Below are 26,955 nucleotides of genomic sequence, written 5' to 3' on the forward strand. Positions count from 1 at the left end.
ACACCCAACGATCATAGACTGTGGCCCTGAGAGACACGGACATGACAGGTCCAGTGGAAAGATGAGGGGAGGGGAAAGAAGAGCTTTGGGTTTTGTGCGATGCTGATTTGGTTTCCGCTGCCACCTCCTAATAGCACGGACTCAGGATAATAAATACCTAGATCAAGCATGTCAAACTCCCGGCCCGTTGGCCGCATGCCTCGTTTATTTGGCCGGTGTTAGCCTTTGAGTTTGACATGCTTGACCTGGATAATGAGGACTGCCCAAAACAGAAACAAGTACTATCCCAGAGAAAGTCTATCCACAAATGCTCTTTCACACTGGGCTGTGGCTCCTACTGGCCCTTACAGACGGCAAAGCCACCCACTCCTCCCAGAAGAGCCACCAGACAAAGGCCACTTGGTCAGATGACACTTTAATTGGCTAGAAATATAAAACCTGTCTCTGGAGCCTATGAGGAGCCACATGTGGAACAGAAGAGAAAGCGGAGGCACAGCACTGAGGGCCCGGGGGAAACAGGCCGAGCAGGTCAGCGATGGCTGAAGAATCCTTGAGGATGGTTATACTTAAACGGCTTCATCCGGCTGGGTCCCCTAGAGAAACAGGAGAGGGGGGGTCAGTTCATACCATGCCCTGTGGGCTGACGGGGGAAATTACAGTTACCTCCACAATACCATACAGCTGTTAGGGGGAAAAATAAACATGTGAGAAAAGCAGACTGCAGAACAATATGTAAGGTGTGATGCCATTTTTAAAAAAATGTCTATATGCTTGCAAATGCATGAACACAGGCCTGGAAGAGCCCTCACTAACAACGGGCACTTCTGGGGACAGGGTGTGGGCACCCTCACTTTTTAATATATTTAACAACTGTTGACTGTTTTTTCTGTGTTTAACAATGTACATGGTTTAGTTCTATAATTTAAAAAAAAAAAGGAAAAAAATTTAAAAACCTCTTTTGCAAGGGGAGTCCCATGCGGGAGGGTGGTAGGACCCTGAAGTCAGTGGGTGAAAAGAACCTGCACCAACTGCCTGCTCTTAGATGCTATGGCTATGATTTTGTAAGGTTTACAGATGAAGAAACAGTCTTATCTGCCCAGCATTATATGGTCAGAAGGTGACAGAGCCCAAATTCAAGACCAGGTCTGACGCCAAAGCCTTGACTTCACGAAGCTTAGGTGCTTCAGCTATCATCCTGGGCCTCCAAGCAGAACTCCACACAGGGTCCCTTCCACACAGCCCCCCCATAATTCATGTCAGGTGAAGGGCCTCCTTTATTCATCTGCTTATGACTGACATTCAGTAGTAACCACTAGGTAACACCCTGGATCTTGGTCTAAGTGAAGGTAGGAGGGAGAGGGGGAGGGGGAGGGGGAGGAGGAGGGAGAAAGTGTGTGCGCAGGCACGCGCGCGCAATGCGTGCGCAATTGTAGATACGGAGAAAAAAGGTTTTAATTCCAACACCAAGAAAACCACTTACCGAAGTGTGGGTTTATTCTGCCTGCACCATGCTTGGCACTTTATATGCTCCAGCTGGTTTAATTTCACCCTCCCAACCATACCTCAAGTGAATGCTGTTTTACCAGCGAGGAATCTGAAGCTCAAAGAGACTAAGTATAGACCCTAATCACACAGGTAGGAGCAGCACTTTGAACCTAGGTCTTTCTGGCCCCAAAACTTTTGCTCGTAACCACGAGGTCAGATACCTCCCAACACCAGAAGGGCACTGCCATCTGGGCAAGTCTAAGCATACGCCTGATGGAGAACCTACAGCCTGAAGGTACCCACCAGCCTCTGTAAACTTTGTGCCGCATGTTGGGACTGGCTATGCTAAATAAAATTTGTTGTATTAAAAAAAAAAAAAAAAAAAAAGTCCAGCCTCCTGGGGCTTGATCCCAAGGGTCAGAAGGACTTTAGGCCAAGAACCTCACACCGCACCAGTCATGGAGTTAATTAGATCTGAGTGGCCAAAGCAGCACCTTCCAATGCCCTTACAGAGCTCAGCATGGGTGACATACAAAGCACTTCAGAAAATGGGTCCTTGGGGAACCAGTAGATAACAGCAAAGAAACACTGGCCATGTGAGAGATCCCACCCTAGGAATGTGCTACAGCAGGCTGGGAGGGTGGGAAGAGCTGAGGTCTCACACAGACCCACTGGGGAGAGCAAGTCCTGGAAGGCGCCAACATGCAGCCTCCAGCGCCACCTCCCAGCAGCCACTCGGGGGTTAGAGCTGGTTATTATCAGAGAGTACCACAAATCAGGCCAGGCGGAGGTGCCAGACACAGGGGGGAGGATGCTGGGGACACGTTCCCCAGGCTGGGACTGGCTGCCTGAGAAGGGAGGGGCAGGTAAGGCGCCTCTTAGACTGATAGGGAACAGGGGGCTGTCCTGATTAGAAACAGATTCTAGCCTTCCCCTTCCCAGACACCATTCCTCCCCAAGCCCTTGCCCCAAACAGAAGGGACGCCTGAGCAATGTGAACTTGGGAGTTCTGGAATGGACTCTAAGAACATGAGTTAGGGGACAAAAGTGAAAGAGAGGACCCCAAAGCAAAAGGAAAGTATCTAGAAGTGCTAGGAAAGCAGGCATACTGAATACCATTCTGGAAACTTTACATAAATTATAGATAATTTATCGCGAGCTAGACGGTAACATTTCCACTTCAGCCTGTAGGAAATAGACTCCGAGCTGAGCTGAAGTGATTCTTCCAAGGTGAGCAGCAAAGGAGAGATCTGTACTTGTGTTTGTCTTCCTTCAAGGCTGGTTCCTGCTGTCCAGCCTGACCGCCTAAAGCTATGATTCTCAAAGATGTGTCAATGAGCCCGGCTTGGCTCAGCGGTTGAGCATCGACCTAGGAACCAGGAGGTCACGGGTTTGACTCCCGGTCCAGGGCACATGCCCGGGTTGTGGGCTCGATCCCCAGTGGGGTGTGTGCAGGAGGCAGCCGATCCAGGATGCTCTCTCCTCATGGATGTGTGTGTCTCTCTCTCTTCCCTTCCTCTCTGAAATCAATAAAAACATATTTAAAAAAAAAAAAGACGTGTCAATGCCTTAGGAAGAGTACAGTAGGACTGGTGGAGGTGCATGCAGGCAGCAGGATTTTAAATTCCTCTGTGAACAGAGATCAGTGCAGCTGGGAACAGGCATGCCCTCTATGCCAGGCTCTGATCTCTGCCCCAAATCCCCGTGAGAGGCAGGACTGGAGGTCCCTGGCACTCTGACCCCTCCCCTCACCTGAAAAGCCGCAGGCACATCTTCTCCTGGGGAAACTCCTTGGGCCCCTCCACGCTGTCGTCGTGGATCTCGGTCTCCAGGTAGACGTCCAGCAGCACGCACAGGCGCTGGAGCTGGTTGGTCAAGAGCTGATGGCCAGGCCGGGGCCCACACAGCTCCTTGTAGAACACGTTGACCTCCCTCTCCATGGCCTACAGAGTGGGAAGTCCGGAAACTCAGCACGACTTTCAGACTGCTGGGTCTGACAGCTCCACAGAACAGCAGCTGGGCCTCTGCAGGAGCTAGTGCATACCACATCAAGCCGGACTGGATTACACTAAACCTCCCCCTCCTCAAAACATGGGGTCTTCCTGATTTTGACCCATAGCTTTCCCTGCCTTGTACACCCACAGCCAAGAGGACGGAGGTGTGTAGAGAAGGAATCTCACGCTGAGATCCAAGTCAGAACGTGTGAGGGTTAAAAACATGCTCCACAGCCTTAAGGCCACCGCGGAATCAAGTCATCAGACATAAGAATAATTACAGCTGCAATGATCTCATACTCATCTCATTCCAGCAATCCTGTGCTTCTGAGTTAATTCGCATTTGCACAGAAGCCCAAGACAACCACCTTTCAGGGCAGGTATTTATATTTTCCTAATTTGTAAATGGGGTGAAACCTGTGGACCTCAAACTAGGTAGCTGTTTGTGATGGGTCAGGTTCTTTCCTCCGCTACAGCATGCAGCCTCCAGTATGTCCTCTAAATCCTGGCAGGCTCCTCTGTCCTAGGAATTATGCCAGTGTCCCAGCCCTTAGCTCCCCAGAGGCTCTCCCTGCTCCTATGGTCACCCCAGCAGGGCCTTACCCGGATATTGTCATCATTGTTGTGCTGTTTCTCCCCTTTCCAGTTCAGACAGAGCTGGAAGATGGGTGGGATGGAGGAGTAGCCGGGGTTCAGCACCACAGCTGCCTGGAGCTTGGCTGGGAAGGGAAAGGAGGAAAAATCCGTTGTGACCCAGATGGCCAGCCACGCGCTGTCCCCATCGGAACCCTAAGGCTGGCGCTGATGTCTCGTATTAATCCGAATGCTCCAGAGCACATTCTGGTACTAAACTGACTTTTGTGTTTGTTCTGGAATCTCCGAAGTGGAACTGCCAGGTTGTAGAATGTGATGTCTGTGACTCTGGTGTCTCTAAGGAGGCAGAGGGGTGTGGACTCCCCAGAGTTGAGTCCACACTGGGTCTGCCTGAGTTCTATTTGTCCCTTTGACAGAAGTTTAATTGACATTTATTTGCCAGCAAGTTAAGGATTTTCCCATGTAAAGGCATAGTTTTTTTCAATATTGTGTATTAGCGATTACACCAAAGTTATCCTCTCTATTCTGTTCCTTTTGTTTTTAGATATTTTGTTATGTAAAAACTTGTTAACAGCCAACATTTATTGAGTACTTACTGTTTCCAAGCACTGTGCTATTCTGCAAACTTTATTATCCTAACAATGATTCTGAGATGGGTACCATTATCATCATCCCTACTGTACATAAAAAGAAACTCGGGCTCCAAAAGGAACTTTCCTAAGATCAAACAGGTGCAATGCAGCAGTGCTGACTTTAACTGCCTGATGTCAGCGCTGTGTTCATAATCATTCAATGAAATATTCGTATTTCTTTAACATATTCATTTTTTCTCTGGGGGAAGTCTTTGCCACTCTCAATAGGATGACATTTATCGTCTCTACTAATGTAAGTATGCCATTCTTTTTTCACTATTTATGGGAGGATTTAAAAAAGAACTCTCTGACACACCACTAATTCAAATTAACAGAGGGCAAGAGTGCGGGTTAAGACAATTCTTCAACAGTCACAAAATCATTTATTATAAAGTGATTCCTTTCTTTACTGTTGTGTTGCCTCTGTCACAGCAGTCTGCATATATTTCTGGATTGAACCCTATTCAACAACTTTTTGTTAATCTGTACTATGTAAACTTTTCAAACCGATCTGTTGTACGACTTAAGGATTATGTATGTACTTGGGTTTGTTGCCCACTTATTCATTTAAATTTCAACCTTAATTTTTTCAAATTCTCCAATACAGCGAATGAAAATTTTAATTTTCATTCATCTTATGTATGAATCTAGAATACTTATTATCATTCCAAGCTTTCATCTGATCAACCAGGAAGCAGAAGTAATGTCTTCCAATGACTTTCTACCCTTGGGGCTTCATAAATTTTTGGGCTGCATAGGGATGAGGTAAAAGTATATTTTAAAACAGGAGAGGATGAAAAGCAAATGCAAAGCCTTGGCTGGGTAGCTCAGTTGGTTAGAGCATCGTTCCAATACACCAAGGTGAGGGTTCAATCCCTGGTCAGGGCATAAACAGCAGTCCACCAATGAGTGAATAGATAAGTGGAACAACAAATTGATGGTTCTCTCTCTAAAATCCATAAAATAAAATAAAAAAGCAACTGCACAAATTCAAAATAGTAGTCCCCTACCCTGAGGGAGAGCATAAAGTGGGATTGAGAGCCTCCCTGTACCTGAAGTACTTAATTTCCTCAGAATATTTTTAAAAACACATGAAGAAAAAGAGAAGGGAAGAAAAAACTACAAACAAGTCCCCGACCCTATGGCCACAGTACCAAGCCCCGGGAATCCGATCCTGTGGTCCGAGCCAGGCCTCTGAGGCTGGGGCCGGGCAATAGCATCCCAGGGAGTATCTGGGTGGCTCCAGCAGGAAGCCCTGGCCAATCAGATGCCAGGACACTTGTGAGGAATCACAGTTTTGACGCCTCCGATGAGCGCAGAAACTGCAGAGGGAGGAAGGTCCTGCCACCCTGCACCTCACAACCTGAGAGGGACACGTCAGTCCTTCTGGGAAGGGGGGTAAGAACAGGTGATCGATTCTAGAGAGCAGTAAAGCCAAGAGCTCAGGGTCAGAGGTCAGACTGGGTTTGTGATTAAGTCTTAACGTCTTCACCTATAAAATGAATATTACCATCCCTAGGACAGTCATGAGGATTAAATGAGATCAAGTACTCACCTAACGGTGCCTGTCACATTCATTACTATTTGTTAAGTCCTGCAGCAGGATTCCAGATCTTTCGCTTTCTTTGGGCAATTTCCAGGAATGTTTTATTCTCAGCCACTCCCCTTGCCTAGAACCACGGTTATGAGCAGAACAAATTACCTGTGCCCCTTTCCACGAGTGCCATGTAGTAGAGGTTGGTGTCCCCAGCCAGTCCTGCCTCCACAATTTCTTTGGTGAAATGCAGATCCTAGAAATCACCACGGACAAGGAATGAACTGCCTGCTCCTTTAAAACCTCCTGCCCGCCTGGTAGAGACATCAGCCTACGGTCCCCAGGACAGCAATGATGACCCGTCACTCCTCTACCTACCACGTAATCCTCATGGGCAATCGTCACCCACTTCACCAGGCGAGAGACAACCTTTGCAGGGAAGAGGTAGTGGCAATCGCTAGTAACTGGTACAATGCCATGTTCTAAAAGAGAGCAAGACAGGTGGTAGAAATCAGGTGCCACAGCTAGATAACCAGCATCCTCTAGAGGGCTCAGATGGCCTTGCCAGATGTCTAGGTACACCTGGCACTCAGTAGGTGCCCAGGTCAACATGTGCCGGGAATGCAAGCACGCCAACCTGACTTCACCCAGGGCTACGTGCTTGTGGCCAGACCCAGCACCAGCATTCACGGTGCTTTATCCTTAATGCAAATGACAGTCAGCACAACAAGAGCCCCAGCAGCCAAAACCAATGACAGTGCCGCTGCAGCAGGGACGGTTAATTAGATCGAGTCGCCGAGAGGGCTGTTTCCACAGCTGACCTTGATGGAGGAAAAGACTGAAGTGTTCTGTGTCAGCTCCTCCAGGGGAGAAAGGCTGGAGAACTGTTCCAGCGTGAATTCCTGCTGGCATTTCAATAAGCAAATATGCCAACACAGTAAACGCTGCCCAGGATGACAATCATCCAACCTTGAGACAAACCAATGCAGCAATGCTGATGGGGAGAAAGGCCCGACGGACAAGCTATGCTGCCCTGGAGAGACCAGGGTCCACGTGGAGCACAAGACCGAACCCGAGGGGTAGGGTCTCGCGATGGTCCTGGAAACCCAATGTCTGTCCTGACAGCCCTCTTGTATCAGAAAGACCTTAACCCTATCTTGCAAGTGCCTTGTACGTAGGAAGCCCCTGACAAGTATTTACTGAATGAATGAATGAAATGAAGCCCCATATGGCCACCACCGTGGTGAATGGCTCAGCAGAATCACCTGGGAGCTTATGAAAAAGTGGGGCTCAGCCTGACCCTGGAGGGTGTTAGCTCAGTAGGTCTCAGGGAGGGACGAGGAGTGGATCCCTATACAGCTGTATTCAAAGAAGCTGAAGGTGGGCTCCATGAATCATGAGCTGGACTCCCACTAAATATCTGTAGAATGCACACCAGTCGGACATCCGCTAACTTAGGATGAGCTGCCCCTGACCAACTTGTGCCACCAGAAGGCTCTGGGCCTCCTCTGTGAGCCAAAACCACCCTGATGACCCTGGGGGAGCTCAGATCTGTGCCTGGATGGTCTGCAGCTCTCTCCAGTGGCCCTGCCAACACCGCAGCTCAGCAAGAGCCCGAAATCCAGCCTCTTTAATTTGTTGTCATGATTCCAGACATCTGAATGAAGAGCTTGGCTGTTTTTGTCCATGTTGAGTGAATGGCTCTCAAGCCACAGCCCCAACACCAGCTTACCCAGGGACGCGAACTGTTTGTGGAGGGCCAGGCGGGACTGCACTCTGGTCTTTAACAGCTTCATGGTGGTCTCCATGTGGCTGGAGCTCAGCGAGTGGTCAGCAATCACCGTATGCTGTGGATGACAGCAAGAGGCACACCTGAGTGCTCCTCCCTTCCTCCAGGCACCGCCTCTCTCCTAGGCCCTGCCTGCCTGTGGCAGCCGAGCTCACCCATGCCCTGAGGTGGGCACCTGACGGGAAAGGCAGGGTTTACCTGCTGTGAAAGGCCAGACGCCGAGTCCCAGCAGGAGCCACACAAGCTGCTGGGTTCTCAGGAGGCTGTGGCCAGCTCCTGAGAAAAGGAAAGCTTCTGCTAAGGTGCCAGACGCCCTGGGTTCTGCTTACACTTCATGTTTGGCCTCTTTGTACACAAGACCAAGCGGCAGCAGAGCCTCCAGTTGTGCTGCACCCAGAGCAAGGACTCAAGTTACTTTGATCTAGAGGGTTTCTAGACTCAGGAAAAAGGCAAAGGTGCCTAAAAACTTGGAGGCCTTGGACATTTTAGTGTCCTGAGTGGAGGGAGGACAGATCGTATCCTTAAGGGAAAGCATTCTGCTAGTGTAAAGCCCCCAAAAGCCTTTCTGGAGTCTGTATGGGTAGAGAGGAGGTAGAGCTCTCCAGCTAAGGAGACGGGATCAGTGTACACACCTGGGGCTGCTCTTTAGGGAAGTGGAGGCCACCCAGCTTCTGTACCCACAAGTAGGGGTGTCCTAAATCAAGTACGTAGTCTCTCAAAGTCAGGATGCTGCATAAAAGAATAAAATGATTTTATAAGTCCTTTCTGAAATGGTCCCAGGATATAGTCTTCCTCCCAATCACCCCAAACAGGCAGGTCCTGCTGGCTCAGCCATGCTTATAGCCAGGCTACCAGCAACGCCTCTTGACTTCAGCGGTTCCCTATTGTAAATTTCATCTCTCCCATGTTCACTTCTCTCTTTTCCCCTGACAGTCCTCAACTAATAAGCAAATCTCAATAAAAAGTCAGTGCACATGATCATTCTACTTACTAGTTTACCAATTTATAAAATACTAGAGGCCTGGTGCACGAATTCGTGCACCAGTGGGGTCCCTCAGCCTGGCCTGTGGGATAGGGCCGAAACTGGCTCTCTGACATCCTGAGGGGTCCCAGATTGCAAGAGGGTGAAGGCCAGGCCGAGGGACCGCACTGGTGCACAACTGGGGCCACGGAGAGATGTGGGAGGTTGGCCAGCCGGGGAGGGACCATGGGAGGGCTCCAGGGCGTGTCGGGCCCATCTTGCTCAATCCTGATCTGCCGGACCTCAGCAGTAAGCTAACCTACCAGTCAGAGCATCTGACTCCTGGTGGTCAGTGCATGTCATAGCGACTGGTCAACCGGTCAACTGTCTGCCCCCGGGTGATCATAGCGAGTAGTTGAACAGCCTTAGCAAATCATTAGCATATTACACTTTGATTGGTTGAACGGACGCCCGGATGATCGGACACTTAGCATATTAGGCTTTTATTATATAGGATTTTAAAATGTTTTTAATCTTCAGAGAACTAAAATGTTCAACATTTTTATTACAACACGTGTTCTTATCATGTTCCCGACCCACCCATCCATGACCTCCGTTTGCCTCATAAGCAGGAAAGATCATGTGTTCCCTTCTCTCAATAGAGCATTCTCTCCTGCCCCAAGGTCTCCCTACCCCCTGAGAGGCTGCTGGCCCTACTAGGTCTCCTGCATTAAGCTTGAGCCACAACTCAGAAGCAGAGAGGCTGAGAAAGGAGGAAATACTGCTGACTCACCCAACTTTATCAAACTGGTACTGATTGGCTGGATTCGGAGTTTTCTTTCCATGATCCCCAGGATACAAACAGCTCAGGACTGAGTCAGGAGACAGCAAATCACTGGAAAGGGAGAAGACTGCAGTGAGAATGCGGTCCAACACCTTGTCTCGAGGCAGACTTGGACATTCTGGGGTGGTAATGCCACTTCGCATTGATGACCAATGCCACCATTTAATGAATGTTTCCTGTGAGTCAGACACTTTATACACCTGAGGTCACTGGATCTTCATAACCCTATGAGGTACAGAGTATTATCATTTCCATTTTATAGAGGAGAAACTCAAGGCTTTGAAAGATATGGTTTGTCCAAAATCATGTTGCTAGTTAAGTGCTGGAGCTGAGATTTGCACTAAAAAAAGGCAGTAGTACTGCCCTAGTTGGTTTGGCTCATTGGATAGAGCATCAGCCTGTGGACTGAAGGGTCCCAGGTTTGATTCTAGTCAAGGGCACATGCCCAGGTTGCAGGCTTGATCCCCAGTAGGCGGCGTGCAGGAGGCAGCTGATCAATGATTCTCATCCTTGATGTTTCTGTCGCTCTCTCCCTGTTCCTTCCTCTCTGAAATAAATAACAATATATATATATATTTAAAAATGACAGTACTCTTACCCACCAAATAAAAAACCTATCCATCTGGCCAGTGTGGCTCAGTGGTTGAGTGTCGATTCAGGAACCAGGAGGTCGCTGGTTTGATTCTCAGTCATCAGGGCACATGCCTGGGTTTTGGGCTCCATCCCCAGTAGGGGGCATGCAGGAGGCAGCTGATCGATGAGGTCCTTTCTCATCGATGTTTCCATCTCTCTATCCCTCTCCCGTCCTCCCCCTCTAAAAGCAATAATAATAAAAATAAAAAAAAAAAACACAAAAAACCCTATCCCTTCAAAGTTATATGGAGATCAGGGCCTTACCTAAGGGGAGCAAAGCCCCATGACCCTGGATATAGAAATAATCATAATTTTTATAAAAGCAGAAAGATTCCTTTCTACCCCAGAAAGGAAGTGTGCAACTTTGGTGCTGTGTCTATCACACTTTGACCAAATTTCATGGTACTCACAAGAAAATGCCCCCTTTAGGAGATTATAGAGGAGGAACCAAGATGGCGGCATAGTTAAACAACTGATCTGCTGCCTCACACAACAATTTCAAAAACACAACTAAAAGACAAAAACATCTACCACCCAGAACCACGGGAAAGCTGGCTGAGTGGAAGACTGACAACTAAGAACAGAAAGGAGCACAATCGCTGAAAAGCTAAGGTACGGAGGCACGTGAATCGGGCCAGCGGCGGGCGGTTGGGTGCGCGGCTTTTCTTCAACCCGCAGGGAGACAAGCTCCCGATCACTCTGAAATCCAGTTTCTGGGGACACTCGGGGGACCCAGACACCTACGGGGAGAAGCTGGACTCTCGGCCATCGGGTCGGAAAGTGAGAGTGACTTTTTTGCGGTGATGCGCCCAGCAATCATTGTTTACTGCGCTGGACCGTGGGGCGCAGGGACTTGGAAACGGGAAAGGCAGAGACGGCTGACGGCAGCCATCGCTGTTGGCCACGCCCCAGCCTAGTGACGCCCTGAGACCCCGCCCAGCCCTGAGGCCCCGCCCTGAGGCCCCGCCCCGCACATTCTACAAACCCGCCCAGGCTCCACACAGCGGCTTTTACATATAAAAGGCCTGTTCTGTGGCAGCTTAACCAACTGCAGCTCCAGTCAGACTGCTCCAAAACCGCCCAAGCAAAGGAGGAGAAAACTAGCCCTTGCTGTAGCTCCTGCTGGGGGACACACAGTACACAAGGGTACACCAAGAGTGTCCACCTCAAGTAACTGGGAGGCTGACCCGTTGAACCAATAGGACACCTAGTACACAAAACTACCCTACCAACTCAGGGAAGCAGAGAATATGAGAAGGCAAGGAAACAGATCACAAACCAAAGAAATGGAGGAAAACAAGCGATTGGACATAGAGTTCAAAACCACGGTTATAAGATTTTTCAAGAATTTCATGGAAAAGGCCGATAAATTCCATGAGGACCAACTAGAAATTAAACATACACTGACTGAGATAAAAAATATTATACAGAGACCCAAAAGCAGACTAGAGGATTGCAAGAATCAACTCAAAGATTTGGAATACAAAGAGGCCAAGGACACTCCTCCAGAGAAGCATGAAGAGAAGAGAATTCAGAAAGTTGAAGATAGTGTAAGAAGCCTCTGGGACAACTTCAAGCGAACCAACATCAGAATTATGGGGGTACCAGAAGAAGAGAGAGAGCAAGATGCTGAAAACCTACTTGAAGAAATAATGAACGAAAACTTCCCCCACCTGATGAAAGAAATAGACTTACAAGTCCAGGAAGCGCACAGAACCCCAAACAAAAGGAATCCCAAGAGGACCACACCAAGACACATCATAATTAAAATGCCAAGAGCAAAAGACAAAGAGATAATCTTACAAGCAGCAAGAGAAAAACAGTTCGTTACCTACAAGGGAGCTCCCATACGATTATCAGCTAATTTCTCAACAGAAACCATGCAGGCCAGACGGGAGTGGCAAGAAATATTCAAAGTGATGAATAGCAGGAACCTACAACCAAGACTACTCTACCCAGCAAAGTTATCATTCAGAATTGAAGGGCAGATAAAGACCTTCACAGATAAGAAAAAGCTAAAGGAGTTCATCACCACCAAACCAGCATTATATGAAATGCTGAAAGGTATTCCTTAAAAAGAGGAAAAAGAAGAAAGATAAAAATTATGAACAACAAATACATATCTATCAACAAGTGAATCTAAAAGTCAAGTGAATTAAAAATCTGAGGAACAGAATAAACTGATAAACTTATTAGAATCAGAGGCATAGAATGGGAGTGTATTGATAATTCTCAGGGGGAAAGGGGTGTCTGTGTGGGGAGTATGGGAAGAGACTGGACAAAAATCATACACCTATGGATAAGGACAGCGAGGGGGGGGGGAGGTAAGGGCAGAGTGGGGGTGGGAACTGGGTGGTGGGGAGATATGTGGGGAAAAAGGAGAAACAATTGTAATCTGAACAATAAAGATTCATTTAAAAAAAAATAAAATATTTTAATCACTCAAAAAAAAAAAAAAAAAAAGAAAATGCCCCCTTTATATTGGAAGAAAAAGACATCACCACCCGTACTGGAGACAAGGTGGCCCAGTGCTGTAAACAGAAGGACAGTGACACCACTGCCACCCAACTGGAATGGCTAGGGCACAGCCCGTAATTAAGTGTGACACGCAGAGAAGAGAATTGGGGGGGAGCATAATAATAGAGTAATCGGATCACAAAGGACAACAGGGCCCACTCTTTCCCTCAACCAGTACAGAGTCTCCATTTTTTCAGGAACAGCATCCGGGGCAGCTCAGGCAGAAGAGCTGATCCTGCTGCTCTGAGCCCGGAAAGGACTTCGGGACTTACTACTGTGGCGGTGGCAGCTTTTGGCTCTTCTCTGTTCTCTGTCTCTCCCAGAATCTCTCTGTCCCCACTATCCCCCAGCAAGTCTGCCCCTTTCACTGCCTCACAGGGAAAACTGGCTAGAAAATAAGTAAGAATTGCCAGTCTTTGGCCAATACTTAGTGACTATTACTAACAGAACGAATCAACCAAAATCAAACACAACAGCTAAAATTGCACATAAGGGTTTCTAATTGACAAATCTTAATGGAAGAATCAAATATTTTTTTTTTAAGTTTTTATTGATTTTAGAGAGAGAGGAAGGGAGAGGGAGAGGGAATTAGAATCTTCAATTGGCTGCCTCCTGCATGCCCTCTACGGGGGATCGAGCCCACAACCTGGGCATGTGCCCTGACTGGGAATCGACCAGGTGACCTCTTGGTTCATGGGTCTATGCTCAACAACTGAGCCACGCTGGCTGGGGAGAAGAATCAATTCTTCGTGACAAAACTTACATCTCTAATATGTGTCTCAAGACAACTGACTTTGGTAAAAACAATAGACATGAAAGGGGAAGCTATAGTCATCAAAATACAACATTGAAACAAAAAGCCATTCAATTAGTCAAATCTTTGTTATAAAATTTTAATGGAAAAGGGATTAAAAAAAAACCTTGATAAAATAAAAATGGAAAATGAGTAAAAATAGTTTAATGGCTTAATGAAAAATTAATGGATTAAAATGCCCCACTGGAGATCATTCTGGAAAATAATTTGAGGAAAATTCAGCAAGGCTAGTATAATTCTGATTAAAATGTTTGTGTTAAAAACATTAATTCCCTAATGAATGAATAGATCCTAGTAAAAGTCATCAATATTGCAAAGGTAGATTTAACTCGGGTCTCTTATGGAAGCACTCAACATCTATGACACAGTCCTGCCCCTCTGTCCCCTCCAAAAAATCAAAATGGAGTTTCATCAATCCTCTAAATCTAACTACAATTGATATGAAATACATGGGGAAGGAATAACCCATAAAACTGTACTGTAGGGATGCAATCACCAAAACCTAATTCTGGAGGAAAACTACAGAGAAAACAACACAATTTCTCAACAAAAGATGGCAGAGACATTCAGATGAAAAGGTGCCTGAGAGAAGCTTCACCCAATTGCAACATATGGACCATATAGAGATCCTGAGTCAAACCCAAACTGTAAATCCAAACAGAAACAACTAACTGAGAGAAAACCAGGGATACCTGTCTCTGACTGGCTATTGGGTGATATTCTGCGATCATATCAAGGGGGACAAAAAGAAAGACGGACAAATAAAACCATACATCAGGCTGGTGTCTCCAGGGCCAAAGCAGCCTGTACTTGAGCCAAGGCCTCTGGACTGGGAGTCTGGAGCCCTAGACCCAGGGCTTCCACGATCATATGCGCCCTGGACCTCAGTTTATCCATCTGTACAATAAGGGGATGAGCTAGACCAGTGGTCGGCAAACTCATTTTGTAAAACGATTGAAATTTCTTTGGAGAGCCTGCTCATACCCTGCACTGATGGGGGTGATGAGCTCCGTGGCAGTTGTCACTTTGGCTTTTACCGTCATGATGTTGAGGTTCATGAGATAGTAGAAAGTCAGGTGAAGCACACTGTCATCTGGACGGGGAGGGAGAAAGGAATGCATGAGTGAAACAGGAGAGCGAGTTATGAGTTTTACAGAAAGGGAAGTCAATGAGGCTTTAAGGTATTTTACTATAAAAACAAAAACTCAATGGCAGTTTAATGTTGAGGGGAAAAAAAGCAGAGCGTCTACAAATTCTGTTACTTCTCCCCCCAAAAGGTGGATCTCCATTTCCCTCCCCTTGAGTGTGGGTTGGACTTACAGGCCCTGCTTCTGACAAATACAGTATGAAAAGGGGGTGACCCAGTGATCACCAAGTGGATCCGAGTTTACAGCACCAGGAATAAGACACAATGGTACCATGGACCCTTGACAATGAAGATCATCAGAGAAACATGAAACCAGAATCTGTTCTTGGGCAAAGAGGCCCCCTGGCTTGCTGGGCCCTGTGCACCTACAGCTGGCTGAACTCCCAAGTGCTATGGGACCCCCAGAACAAGGGGAGCCAGACCTTTGCACTTGAGGTCCAGCATGACGGACAGCGGGTGCCTCTTCAGCATCTCCTTGCGTTTGTCATCCAACTGAACTCCCAGTGTGGGTCGCCGGCGTTTCTGGACAAAGGGAAGCGTGGACACGATGAGCACTGGTCGTACAGAACCTCTCCCTTCTTCTCCCTACCGGCCAGGGCCTCGGCACTGCTGCCTGGGACCTGATGCTTCAGCTATTCAGCGGCCAGGCTCCCAGCAGCCCTTCCCTTCAGACCTTTCTTCTGCTTCTGGGAAGGATGGCACCTGCCAACTAGCAGGCCCCAGGGCAGCTGCTTGGCACGCCCACAGGAGGAATCGGCTCTCACCGTGGTCTGCTCCTCCTCGGCATCCGAGTCGCTCTCGTCATCTGCAGACACAGAGAGAAGGCGTGTAGAGTGGAGGGGGCTCCCGATGTTTCCTAAAGGACCTCAACCCCGGGCGGAAAGGGGCCCAGACTCTGTCATTTATAAATGTTTTTTGTTTTTTTAGGATAAATTAATTTGCTGCTTCATATTCAGTATAGAAAACATGATGCAAGAAAACAAAGAAAAGAGAAATGACCTGTACGCACACCACCTATCTTTAAGTGTTTTTTTTTTACATGTTTTTTAATGTTCTCCTATGGACCATAAGCCCCTCCACTGGTAGTGGTGGTGGTGGTAGCAATAATAGTAATAAAGTAGTAACAGCAGCTCAGATAATTTGAGTGGTTGCCATGTGCCGAGGATGATGCTAAGGGCTTTTGCATGCATCACCTTGTTAAATTCACATAATTCTACATGAGGTATTACTATCCTGTTTGGACAGGTGGCTAAACTGAGGCTGAGGAAGGTTAAAGAGCTTCCCTGGAACCAGCGAGCTGGTGAGTGCAGGGCTGAAATCCACAGGCAGGGTTTCCCTGTCTCCCCCTGAACATAAAGTCAAGCTCCCTGTTTAAACAAATCCAGTACAGCTAACTTCCAAAGGACCAGCACTGCCCCCAGGTGGTGACTTAGTGTCCCCGGAGCCAGCTACAGAAGACTTGGGGGAGGATCCTGACCAGCACATTACCTTGGGATTCCTCGTGAGGTTTAAACAGGGCCTTGGCTTCGTCCACACTGCCTTCGATCGCCACAGACAACGTCTTATCTGGGAGCAAGAAGAAGCTTTGTATGACAGCCGCTGAGGGTAGGAGCTCAGCTACACAGGCAGGCCAGCTCTGGGACTGCATCTCTTCTGCCTTTGTCACAGCTCCTTACTGACTGGGGGTGGGAGGACAAAAGCCCTTTCTCCAGATGAAGAGAAACAGGTAGGACACTTAAGTATTTCATGCATCACTTACTGAGAACAAAGAACCCAAAGTGTAGATTCCTGGGGACAAGTATGACCTGAGACTGGTGGTGAGCACCTCCGGTTTCTGGCTTAGACCAAGGTGCAGAAATCCCAGCCTCGGGCCTAAAGCTGCACGGTACTCTCCTGCCAAATGCCTTAAAGGTTCTCATGCAGAAACCCGTAACTGTCACATCCCAGAAATGATGGCTTTCACCCGACCAAGTGCTCATTCTCTATTCCACACCACACCAGGCACCCGCTGGCACTGTGACATTTCACTGGGAGGCAAGACAGTGGGCAGAAACTTGGACCCTGCAGTCCAGTCCTAGGCCTGAATCAAGCTCAGTTCTATTCAAGACCAGATCTTTTCAACTTGAGCTTGGCATCTCAAGAACCATGCACCAGACCCAACATCTTCCTGAGAGACGCCTGGGCCTGCCTTTGTAGAGCCCTGTGGGTCTAGAGCTGGGAGATCAGACAGACCAGCTCCCCTCCTGCTCCATTCAAAAGAGTACACAGATTACAGACAGTCACAGAAGCCTGAAATGATTTGTCCAATCGGACTAAGGAGGGATGACAAACCTCCCCCGAGGGGCAAGCCACTGGGATAATATTCCCAGGTAGCCGACCACTACTCTGACAAACCTGTATGACCCATCACACCTTACCCCAAATAAGCTGGTTGCCCCCACTGACCACTGGCAAACTTTTGAGTAATTTAGTCCTGAAATTGGACAGTGAAATGAGAATGGAAACAGGTTGGGGTTTAAACGGAAAAGAAAATTACTCACCCTGTCTAGGGGGCTGGGAGGATTTCATATGAGCTGATGATGGAAACAGGAGGGAGGACAACGGGGAGGGAGGACAAGGGGAGGGAGAGGACCAGGAGGACCCAGAAGACAGAAGAAGAGAGACAGTGATGTGGTGGTGCCTACAGCCGGGAGGAGAGGCATGCCCTGGTGGTGGCGGGGAAGAAAACTTAAGGTGCTGGGTGCAAGCGGCAGTAGAGCAAGAGGCAGGGTCTCCAAAACGTCTCAAAACGCTGGAGGAGTAAAGGGCTGCCTTTAAGCTTATCATGAGGACACAGTCCCTCACTGGGCAATTCACCGTAATGACATGCAGCCTGTCTGGGGCGTGAAAAGCCCAGGAGAGCTGGCGGGGACCTGTGTTCAGTTTCTGAAGCTGAGCCAGAGGTGCGGATCCACCTGCCAAGCGTGCTTTGGGCTGCCTGGGCACTGCACCCGACAGGCGACCAGCCAGGCTCATTGAAGATTCAAAGCCATCCATTCTGAAATGCCCATCAGTGTAGTCCAGCCTCAGGCCAGCTAGTCCAAGCAGCCATGCTGGGTGGTGCACAGGGGAGGCGGCACTGGTCACCTGAGGGCGTCTGAGCAGGGCCTAGAGCTTTCCTCAGCCGGCAGTGCTTCCAAATGACCCCCTCAGCCACAGCTGCTGCTCCCACGGCCCCTCTGCACCAGGCCCCGTACTCACCACAGGCCTGCCCGTACGCAGTGGCCTGGACAAAGAGGACATAGAGGGGAGGCGGCAGGTGTCTGGCCGTCTCATACTGTTTGTGAGCCTGGTCGAAAGGCATGAACAGGTACTCTTGCACCGGGAGGGAAGCCTGCAAGCGTTGATGAGGATGAGGAGCAATTAGAACTTTCTTATAGTGCTGAAGGAAATTTCCCTAAGTCAGTACAATCACTTTACAAACCTAAATATATGCAAGGCATATTTTTTAACAGGAAACATTAAGTACCGCCCACACTCTTAGTTTCCATTTTTGTTCTGTCCCTTATCCCATTATAAAGTGTTACTGGGAATATTTCTGTTAACAATTCTAATTCTATGCCTAGTGTGGAAGGGAGGAAATGTAGACTTGCCAAACCCCTGAAAAGGGAATTTATAATTTCTCTAGGGTCCTTTTGCCAAGTTCCTTCCTAGCAACCATTTACCCTGCTTCATAAAGCTGTAAGGGCTTAGACCAAATCTGCTTCACAAAGCCAACAAAATCAGGTCACCTATACAGACAGACAGTACAATTCACAGGTAAAGTGGGGACTTTTCCTCCTAGGGTACCTAATGGCTTTCAAATGAGTCACGTTCTTTTCAGAGTATGTAGAGCTACTAAAGATCTTCCCCTGAGGTACAATCAGGGGGATCTAACAGATATCCACAAAAGCACACTTAGGCACCTATAGACTTCGGGGGCTGGTAAAGACCATGCAGGGCGTAAACTAAAGAGTTTGCAAAAGTGGGCCTGTTTGGTGTGGCTCAGTTGGTTGGGCATCAAAGTGTACACTGAAAGGTGGCCAGTTCCATTTCTGGTCAGAGGGTGCAGGAGGCAGCTGATCAATGTTTCTCTCTTACACTGATGTTTTTCTCTCTCTCCCTCTTCCTTCCTCTCTAAAAATCAATTAAAAAATCTTTAAAAAAAAAAACAAAAAAACAACACACGTGTTTTACCGGGATAAGGCTTTGGGATAATGCTGGCCAGTGCTGCTCAGTGGTTGGAGTGTTGGTCTATACACCCAAGGGTCCTGGGTTCGATTCCAGGTCAGGGCACGTACCTGGGTTAGATCTCTGGCCCCAGTCGGAAAGCATATGGGAGGCAACCAATCAATATATCTCTTTCACATTGATGTTTCTCTTCCTCTCTCTCTCTCTCCCTCCCTTCAACTCGCTCTAAAAATCCATGGAAAATATATCCTCGGTGAGGATAAACAAACAAACAAGAAGAAAGCACCCCAAGTAAATTTGTGTATATGTCCCTGAGTCCACCTGGCCAGCTTTTCTTCTACCCAGGACCATCCCTGAACTATACTCTATGTCAGGGTAGGGTGACACACCTGGCAAAACCCAAAGGCAGACATGGCTGCTGATGGCTCGGGTCGGCAGGGTCTCACTGGTTCTTCAGTGGAGGCAAGGCAGAGGCTGATGGGTGAGGGTTTTGGGGAAGGCCCTCACCTGCATGATGCTGTTCAGGCGAGGCTGGAGGCTGCTCAGGTATTCCTTCTTCACTTCAATCTCCTTAAGGATCTTCTCCTTGTTGGAGAGGGACTCTCGGTACTTCTCCGCCAACCTGTTGGGAAAGGATGGAGCACTGTCCCTAGATGCTCTCCAGAGATACCCTGACATAACTGTTCACTGTCAGAATCCACCTAATAAAAGCAGCTGGGATGAACTGATGTTTATCTAGCACGTACTATATGCCTGGCACTTTGAAGAACTCTTTATAAGCATTACTGCATTTCCTCTTTATAAAAACCCTGTTAGAGCCTGCTGGTGTGGCTCAGTGGTTGAGCATTGACCTATGAACCAGGAGGTCACGGTTCAACTCTCAGTCAGGACACATGCCCAGGTTGCGGGTGATCCCAGTAGGGGGTGTGCAGGAGGCAGTCAATCAATGATTCTCATCATTCATGTTTCTATCTCTCTCTCCCTTTCCCTTCCTCTCGGAAAATCAATAAAAATATATTTAGAAAAATGAAAACCTTGTGTCTGTTAAAAACAAGCAAACAAAAAAACACCAACAACAACCCTGGAAGACAGGGTCTTTTCTATGCCCAAAGGAGGACGTGAAGGCTCAGGGAGGTAGATAACCTGCCCAAGGTCATCCAGGGAAGAGCAAGCACGGAGCTAGGCTTTGCATCCATGCCTGTCTGGCTCCAGAAGCTGTCCATAACCTCTAGGGAATACCCCGTGTCATCATCTGCTCCATTTCTTACCTCTAGAGGCAAGACCCAAACTTTCACAAACATGTGGACCTAACAGCTACAGGACCCAAATGAGGCCACAGAGTGGCTTGAGTGGGGCAGGGTGGGGAAGGATCCAGACCACAGGAATACAATACTCACAGTTGATAGGCCCATCTGCTAAAAATTGACACCAATCCCTAAGCATCAGACTTAGTACTTAATAAATTTATAACATGGACCAAAGGCACAGAACACACTCTATAACCGAAAAAGGCAAGGGATAAAAACAGACGCTTCTCCAATGAAAAACAGTCCAATCCAATGAGGGAACGATTATGCGAATGACAATTTGTCTATACATGGAATGTCGTACAACCTTCTAAAATAATGTTTGCAAAGCTTTAAAAAACCACAGGGGGAAAAGGCAAAATCAAAATTAGATTTATGGTACAAAAGGTATTTAGGTCTCAGGTGTTAAAATTTTAAAAGAAAGATTACTCCAACTTTCCGTTAACAGCCTTAAGCAATTCCAACCCCACTCATGATGCAGTTGGCCAAATTTGAACTATCAGGTGCGAATTCATCACAAAATGGGGTTTGGTCTTAGAGACTATTCTGCTGGTTGCACAGAGCTTTGCTGTCTGACTGTGGATCATAACAAAGTACTATCCCCGTGGTTAAAGGGCGTGCCTGCACAGCTTAACAAGGTCAGGGAAGAGGAAAGCCACCTTTTCCGCTGCTCCAGCTCCCAATCCAGACGTGCAAGGGTTTGCTGGTGAGGGTCTCCCATGGTGATTTCAGCCTTGCTGATATCTGGAGGGGCCTCTTCATAAAACTCCTCTACACTGACCAGATCAATTTCTTCATGCTTTGACCTACAGACAGAAACAAATGTCAAGCTGCCGTTCTTAGGAACCCAAACGGTGGCTTAAGCAGGCCCCCAGTTCCTCCCCATGTACACCCACTTAGCCCAGGTCTACAGCTACGCAGGGACATGCCTCACTCCAGGGCCACTGGCCTCTCCATGGGCCCAGTTCTACTGCATTTTGGGTTTGTCAGCTTTCATCTGAGCCATGGTTACAGGCTGGGGCATCGCATGCATTCTTACACCTGGAGTGAGAGTTTATTTCCTCCATGTACCCTTCCCCTGGGTTCTTCCAATAACAATACCTTTTTAAACTGTACGAAGTCAAAACCAGGAAAGTGACAATGGTACGATGCTATTAACTCAGATACAGGCCTGATATCAGTATTTAAGTATTACTATGTGATGACTTTGTGGAGCAGAGAGTCCTCAAAAATCATCATTATCATTACTAAAAATAAACTAGACCCAATGTCTAATGTGCCCACTCACGCCAAGTTTATTACAAATAACACCTTCAGTCGGTAAAAATGGGGCTGATCAAGTAAGAACATGCTCCCTTCTCTTCTACTCCTTCCTCCCTTCTCTTCTCTCATGGTGGGTTTGCCAAGAGGCATTATTACATTTTAAAAAGAACACTGCCAAATTCTCATTTGTTCACATGAAGGCAGCTAAGCAGCAAGAAATTCTGGTTCCAATTCATCTGCAGAAATGAACTGTTGGACCTTTAGAGATGAAAATTGGGCCAAAAGGTTAAAAGGACATGACTGGAGGTGAGCTGCTCAGAAATCAAACTGGAAAAGGATGCAAAGGCCCCTACTAGGGAGAGACAACTGCTTCTGACCAGGTGCAGAGCTCAAAACTCAAAACGGTCAGACAGGCTTTGGAGTTTCTTTGTGCAGCCTGAATCGACTGCCTCCAATCTTCCCACTCAAAGTCATCTATTCACCCTTCTCCCAGGTCCTACGGTCTCCACAATCATCTGATTTCTTTTTAAAGAGACTAGCTCACACAGAGCTGTGCAGGAATACACAGTTACCAACAGACCATCTTGCCAAAGCCCTGTTCTCCAAAACTCACTTAAACTCCAGGCATTTAGTGATCTCCTTCTGCAGGTGCATCACCTCATACAACAGGTTCTGGAGCTGCAGGTGATAGGCGTCTACTTTCTGCTTGGCCTGAAAGGAGGACAAGGTCAGAGGTGAGTGGGGCAGGTCAGGGTGGGGCGGGGCAGAGCAGACTGGGCAGCAAACTCAGAAAAAGGGGTAAAGGGCATTGAGAAGGGGATGGGAAGGAGGGAGGACAAGGAGGGTTAAACCTCTCAACTCCTACCTCATGGGTCTGATCTCGTCCTTTCTTCAACCTGATGTGGGCTAATCGGTTAAGCTTCTTTAGAGTCATGAAATGAACACAGCTCAGGATCCTGCGATCTTCAATCTCAACTGCCTGCGGGCAAAGAAAACCTGGTAAACACGGCAAGAATGGGCACTGGCTCGCTTCCTTTGGCTCCAAAATAAGACCATGGGAGGAGGCAGAACCATGAGAGTCAGAGAGCAAGGAAAGAACTGACTGTACAAGGGAAGGGCTTAAGGTTCTCAGGGAAAAAGCCATTTCTGCTTGGACCAAAGTTAACAGGAACTGAATATGGAGCAAGTGCAGCCAATGCATGAAAACCTCTGGCCTTCCATATCGCACACAAGAGATCCAACATCTTGCCATATACAATTTTACCTCTATAAATAGCATTACAGAATAATTTAATGAAAATAGCAGAATTATAGCTGTAAAATTTGACTCTCTTTAAGAGGTAAGATATAATAACTTTAACAGTGTAAGCACATGAGGTTCCTGGCAAAATATGGGTTGTTTTGTTTTGAACTTATCCATCTAGTTTGTAGTCACACTCTTTAGTTTCTCTGCCCAAAAGCCTGGTTTATTCATTTAGTATTAATAATTTTATTTTTGGTCTCTCTGATTTCCTTGTACATATCCATCCTTATAACAGCAGGGTATTTACATGTCATTTCTCAACACCTAGCAGAATACTTAGCACTTAACACACATTACTTGGATAAATTATCAAATTGTAATTATGGAAAAAATTCATTATCCTGTACTTTCATTACCGTCATTTGTGAGTGGGTGGTGATGAGAAGTTCCAATAAATTAACAGGCAGGTCCCTAGAGCGCCCAGGCCCCAAGGACCTATTCAGGGCTAGGATAGGAGGCCAAGGTCAGGATGGGCTCTCTCTGGTAAGTGCGACACAGGTGCATCCGTGCAGCCCCACCAGGTTCATATTTGCCTCTTCCACTCCTTACCACATCCTTGCCTCCCCTGCTCTTCAGGTCCTGGATCTCAGCCATGAGTCTCTGCAGCTCCTGGCACGTGTACTTGTACAGCTCATAGTCTCTTCCAGGGTCCCGCAGGTCCACCTCAGCCTCCTCACTGTAGTATTTACCTTCCTGTGGAGGCAAGGATACAGGCCTTGAGTAGGGAGCAAAAGTCTCCCAGTCGGGACCAGGGACATGGGCTGAGATCAATAACAATGGAACCCTAAAGCAGGTCTCTAAAAGGATCTGGTCCTCAAATCAAATGTTTTTCTTCTTTTCAAAATGGGAAATAATTCCTCTCTTCTGATTATAAAGTAATGCATGCTTAGTGACAGATTCAGAACATAGTGCGGAGTACCAAAAACAAAATAAAAAATGGGGGGGGGGGTGTGGTAAGAGATCAACCAAAGGACTTGCATGCATGCATATAAGCATAACCAATGGACACACAAGTAGGGGGGCGAGGGCATGTGCTGGGGGGCGGGAGTGGCCAGGGAGAGGTCAATGGGGAGAAAAGGAGACATATGTAATACTTTCAACAATAAAGAATTTAAAAAAAAAAAAGGCTTCTTGGTTCTTGGGATGCTGCAGCTACAACTGATGGGGATACTCGGGCTTTGTAGAGCCAAGTGCATTCTGGGACCTTATAAAACAGGCTACCTGGAAGGTTGCCCTGTGACCCTCAGCTGCTGCAAACCCACAGTCAGTTCGGCAACAAGCTGCAATTTCTCAGCAGCATGGCAGCCTGGCGAATCTTACCTGCTCGGTGTCAGAACGATTCCGCTTCCCTTCCGCCGGAGCTCCATCACTTCGAATCACTTTGGGCTTCCGCTTCTTGCTCGACTCTGATGACATGGTTGTTTGGTGAGGTCAGGAAGAAGCGGTAGAGACCTGTTAAGAGGAGAGAGCTTTTGAGCTTTTCCTGTGATCAGAAAACTTAAGTCTAACGAGCAGCTGTGGTCATTTACACCCTCAGTAACTCAAGAGAAGACGCAACCCTTAAGCCCTGGCGGGGTAGTTCTGTTGGTGGAGCGTCATCCCGTACACCAAAAGGCTGTGGGTTCGATTCCTGGTCAACGCACAGATCTAGGTTGTGGGTTCGGTCCCTGGTCAGTGTGTGTACAGGAGGCAACCGATCGATGTTTCTCTCTCTCCCCCTTCCTCTCTCTAAGCATATTCCCAGGTGAGGATTTATTTGTTTTTTACTTTTTCATTTTTTTTTTTTTCAGGGTGGGGATTTAAAAGAAAAAAAGACAACCCTCCAAAGCTGTAATTAAATCCTCTGTAAAAGGGGGGGTGAGGGGTCATCCCTCAGCCTGTCCAAAACGAACTCATCTTCCTCCCCTCCGCCTCCTTTAAGGGCACCACCACCACACCACTGACCGAACTCCTCAGCCCGGCCGATAGCACGTCCCCGATACTACTCCCCATCACTGTGAGCTAGTCCTTGATCTAAGTGCTTTATGGGTAATGTTCTCATTTGCTCTTTATACAAACCTTTCGGATAAGAACAAGCACCGTTTTATAGATGAGAACACAGGATCAGAAAGCGGAATGACTTGCCCCGGCTGACACAGCTAGGATGTCCCATCAGTGCTCTTAACCACGTTATTGTGCCTCCTCCTCTTGCCACCATCTCATCTGGGGATGCTGTCAACTTCCTGGTGACCCCTAACATTTAAGAGAGCAGAGCCTAGCCTGGCCGGTGTGGCTCAATGGATAGAGTGTCAGCCTGTGGACTGAAGGGTCCCGGGTTCAATTCCCGGTCAGGGCTCGATCCCCAGGGTGTGTGTGTGGGGGGTGGGGTGGGGGGGGAAGGGTGCAGGAGGCAGCTGATCAATGATTCCCTCTCATCATTGATGTTTCTATCTCTCTCCCCCTCTCCCTTCCTCTCTGAAATCAATAAAAATATATATTTTTTAAAAAAGAGCAGAGCCTACATTTCATGGAGCTCTCGGATCATGCAGCATCCTCCCTCTGCTCTCTCCTGACTGCCACCACCGCCCCCTGAGGTGGGCAGCACCCCCTCACATACCCCAACAAATCAGTCACCAACCACCATCGAGGGAGCCAACAGCGTGTGGGAGTGGAGCCAGGGAAGCCCTGAGCTGGAGTCTGAGTCCTGGGACAAGTCACTGCACTTCTCTCTGGGCCTGTGTCCCCCTCACAGTCCCAATGAGAAAAAAGGTCCCTACCTCAGGGTGGCTGTGGCCGTGAACACGGGAATGCCCTCCGCGGGGGAAGGCGATGACGACGATCAGGAGCGGGGCCTCGGGTGGTACATGCGTGAGCTTCAAGGAGGGTGGACACCTGAGGAGGAAGCGACTCTTTCCGATTCCTGTTAGAAACGGCCGATTGCTTCAAGGAGCGTCTTATTTCCCTCCTTTAACATCGATGAACCCCGACATTCCTTGGTGAACAAAGGGACTCTATCTCAGAGCCTTAGACAAGGAGATCTGGCCGGAATCATGAACCAGAATCTGTCTTCATTTTAAATATGCTAATTTTTTTTTTAATCACAGCCTTCTGCATATGACAAGTGAACGGAGTTTTACATTTATGACAGACGATAACTTTTCAAGTAAATTTAAATTTTAAAAGTGACTCGATGAAGCCCTGACCCGGTGGCTCAGTTGGGTGGAGCGTCGTCCCCCCCGTGCACCAAAGGGTTAGGGGTTCGATTCCCAGGCAGGACACACATATCCAGGTTGCGGTTAGACTCACCCCCCGCCCCACATCGGGGTGCCCATGGGAGGCAACCCATCCATGCTTCCTTCTCACGTCGCTGTTTCTCGCTCTCTCTCTAAAAATCAATACGTGTTTTCTAAGCGACTCCATTAAGAACCTTTAGTCAACAGTCCTACATGGCAAGTTGATTTTGGCCAAACCCACAAAGGCGAGAGCCACCCAGGGAAGACCCGAAAGGCTTCCGGGTGAGCAACCGCGACCGGGACCCAGTCCAGCGTGTCTTTCACACGCGAGCGCCCAATAAACGGGCGCTGTTTTCACCGCCGCCTTCGTCCTCGTCGTCTCAGCGCTGCCATGGGGGGGCCCGGGGCGCCGCAGCCGGCCTTTTCCACCAGAGGACACTGAGCGCGCAGCGGCCCTGAGGACGGAGCACCCGGGCCGGACTCCAGCCCGACGATGCCCCCCGGGCGGCCCGCCTCTCAGTGCCCGAGCCCCCGGCCTCGCCCGGCCGCCCTTCCAGGGGCCCGACCCCTGCTCACCGCCCCGCGCCCCGAACCGGCCCCCGCGTTCCACTCACTTCAGGCGGCCGGCCGGGGGAACTGCAGCCCGCGCACCATAGAGAAGCGGAAGGAAGGAGCGAGCGGCCGGAAGTGCGGCACGGAGGCCGGAAGCCGGAAGCG

The 26,955-nt window shown here is 48.3% G+C and overlaps 1 protein-coding gene across 3 annotated transcripts; it reads right to left on the reverse strand.

The window, feature by feature from the left end:
- Nucleotides 1-399: 399 nt before the first annotated feature.
- Nucleotides 400-26,951, reverse strand: THOC5 (THO complex subunit 5). 3 transcript variants are annotated; one of them, XM_054712558.1, is made up of 21 exons: nucleotides 26,853-26,951; nucleotides 25,783-25,997; nucleotides 24,347-24,478; nucleotides 23,576-23,719; nucleotides 22,589-22,702; nucleotides 22,337-22,434; nucleotides 21,120-21,266; nucleotides 19,661-19,775; nucleotides 18,185-18,317; nucleotides 16,433-16,510; nucleotides 15,709-15,749; nucleotides 15,367-15,466; nucleotides 14,782-14,890; nucleotides 9,783-9,884; nucleotides 8,661-8,757; nucleotides 7,972-8,086; nucleotides 6,618-6,721; nucleotides 6,408-6,495; nucleotides 4,083-4,198; nucleotides 3,238-3,428; nucleotides 400-593 (listed from the first exon to the last, which is right to left on the reverse strand). In XM_054712558.1, the coding sequence occupies exons 3-21, from the start codon at nucleotides 24,440-24,442 to the stop codon at nucleotides 530-532; spliced, it is 2,052 nt and encodes a 683-aa protein (XP_054568533.1). In that variant the 5' UTR covers nucleotides 24,443-24,478; nucleotides 25,783-25,997; nucleotides 26,853-26,951; the 3' UTR covers nucleotides 400-529. The 3 variants fall into 3 exon arrangements, with proteins under 3 accessions (XP_054568533.1, XP_028002575.1, XP_054568531.1); XM_028146774.2 differs by having other exon boundaries at nucleotides 25,783-26,043; nucleotides 26,853-26,891; XM_054712556.1 differs by lacking the exon at nucleotides 26,853-26,951 and having other exon boundaries at nucleotides 25,783-26,830.
- Nucleotides 26,952-26,955: the final 4 nt, after the last annotated feature.

Source organism: Eptesicus fuscus, chromosome 23 (assembly GCF_027574615.1).
Source record: "Eptesicus fuscus isolate TK198812 chromosome 23, DD_ASM_mEF_20220401, whole genome shotgun sequence".
NCBI classification, from domain to species: Eukaryota; Metazoa; Chordata; class Mammalia; order Chiroptera; family Vespertilionidae; genus Eptesicus; species Eptesicus fuscus.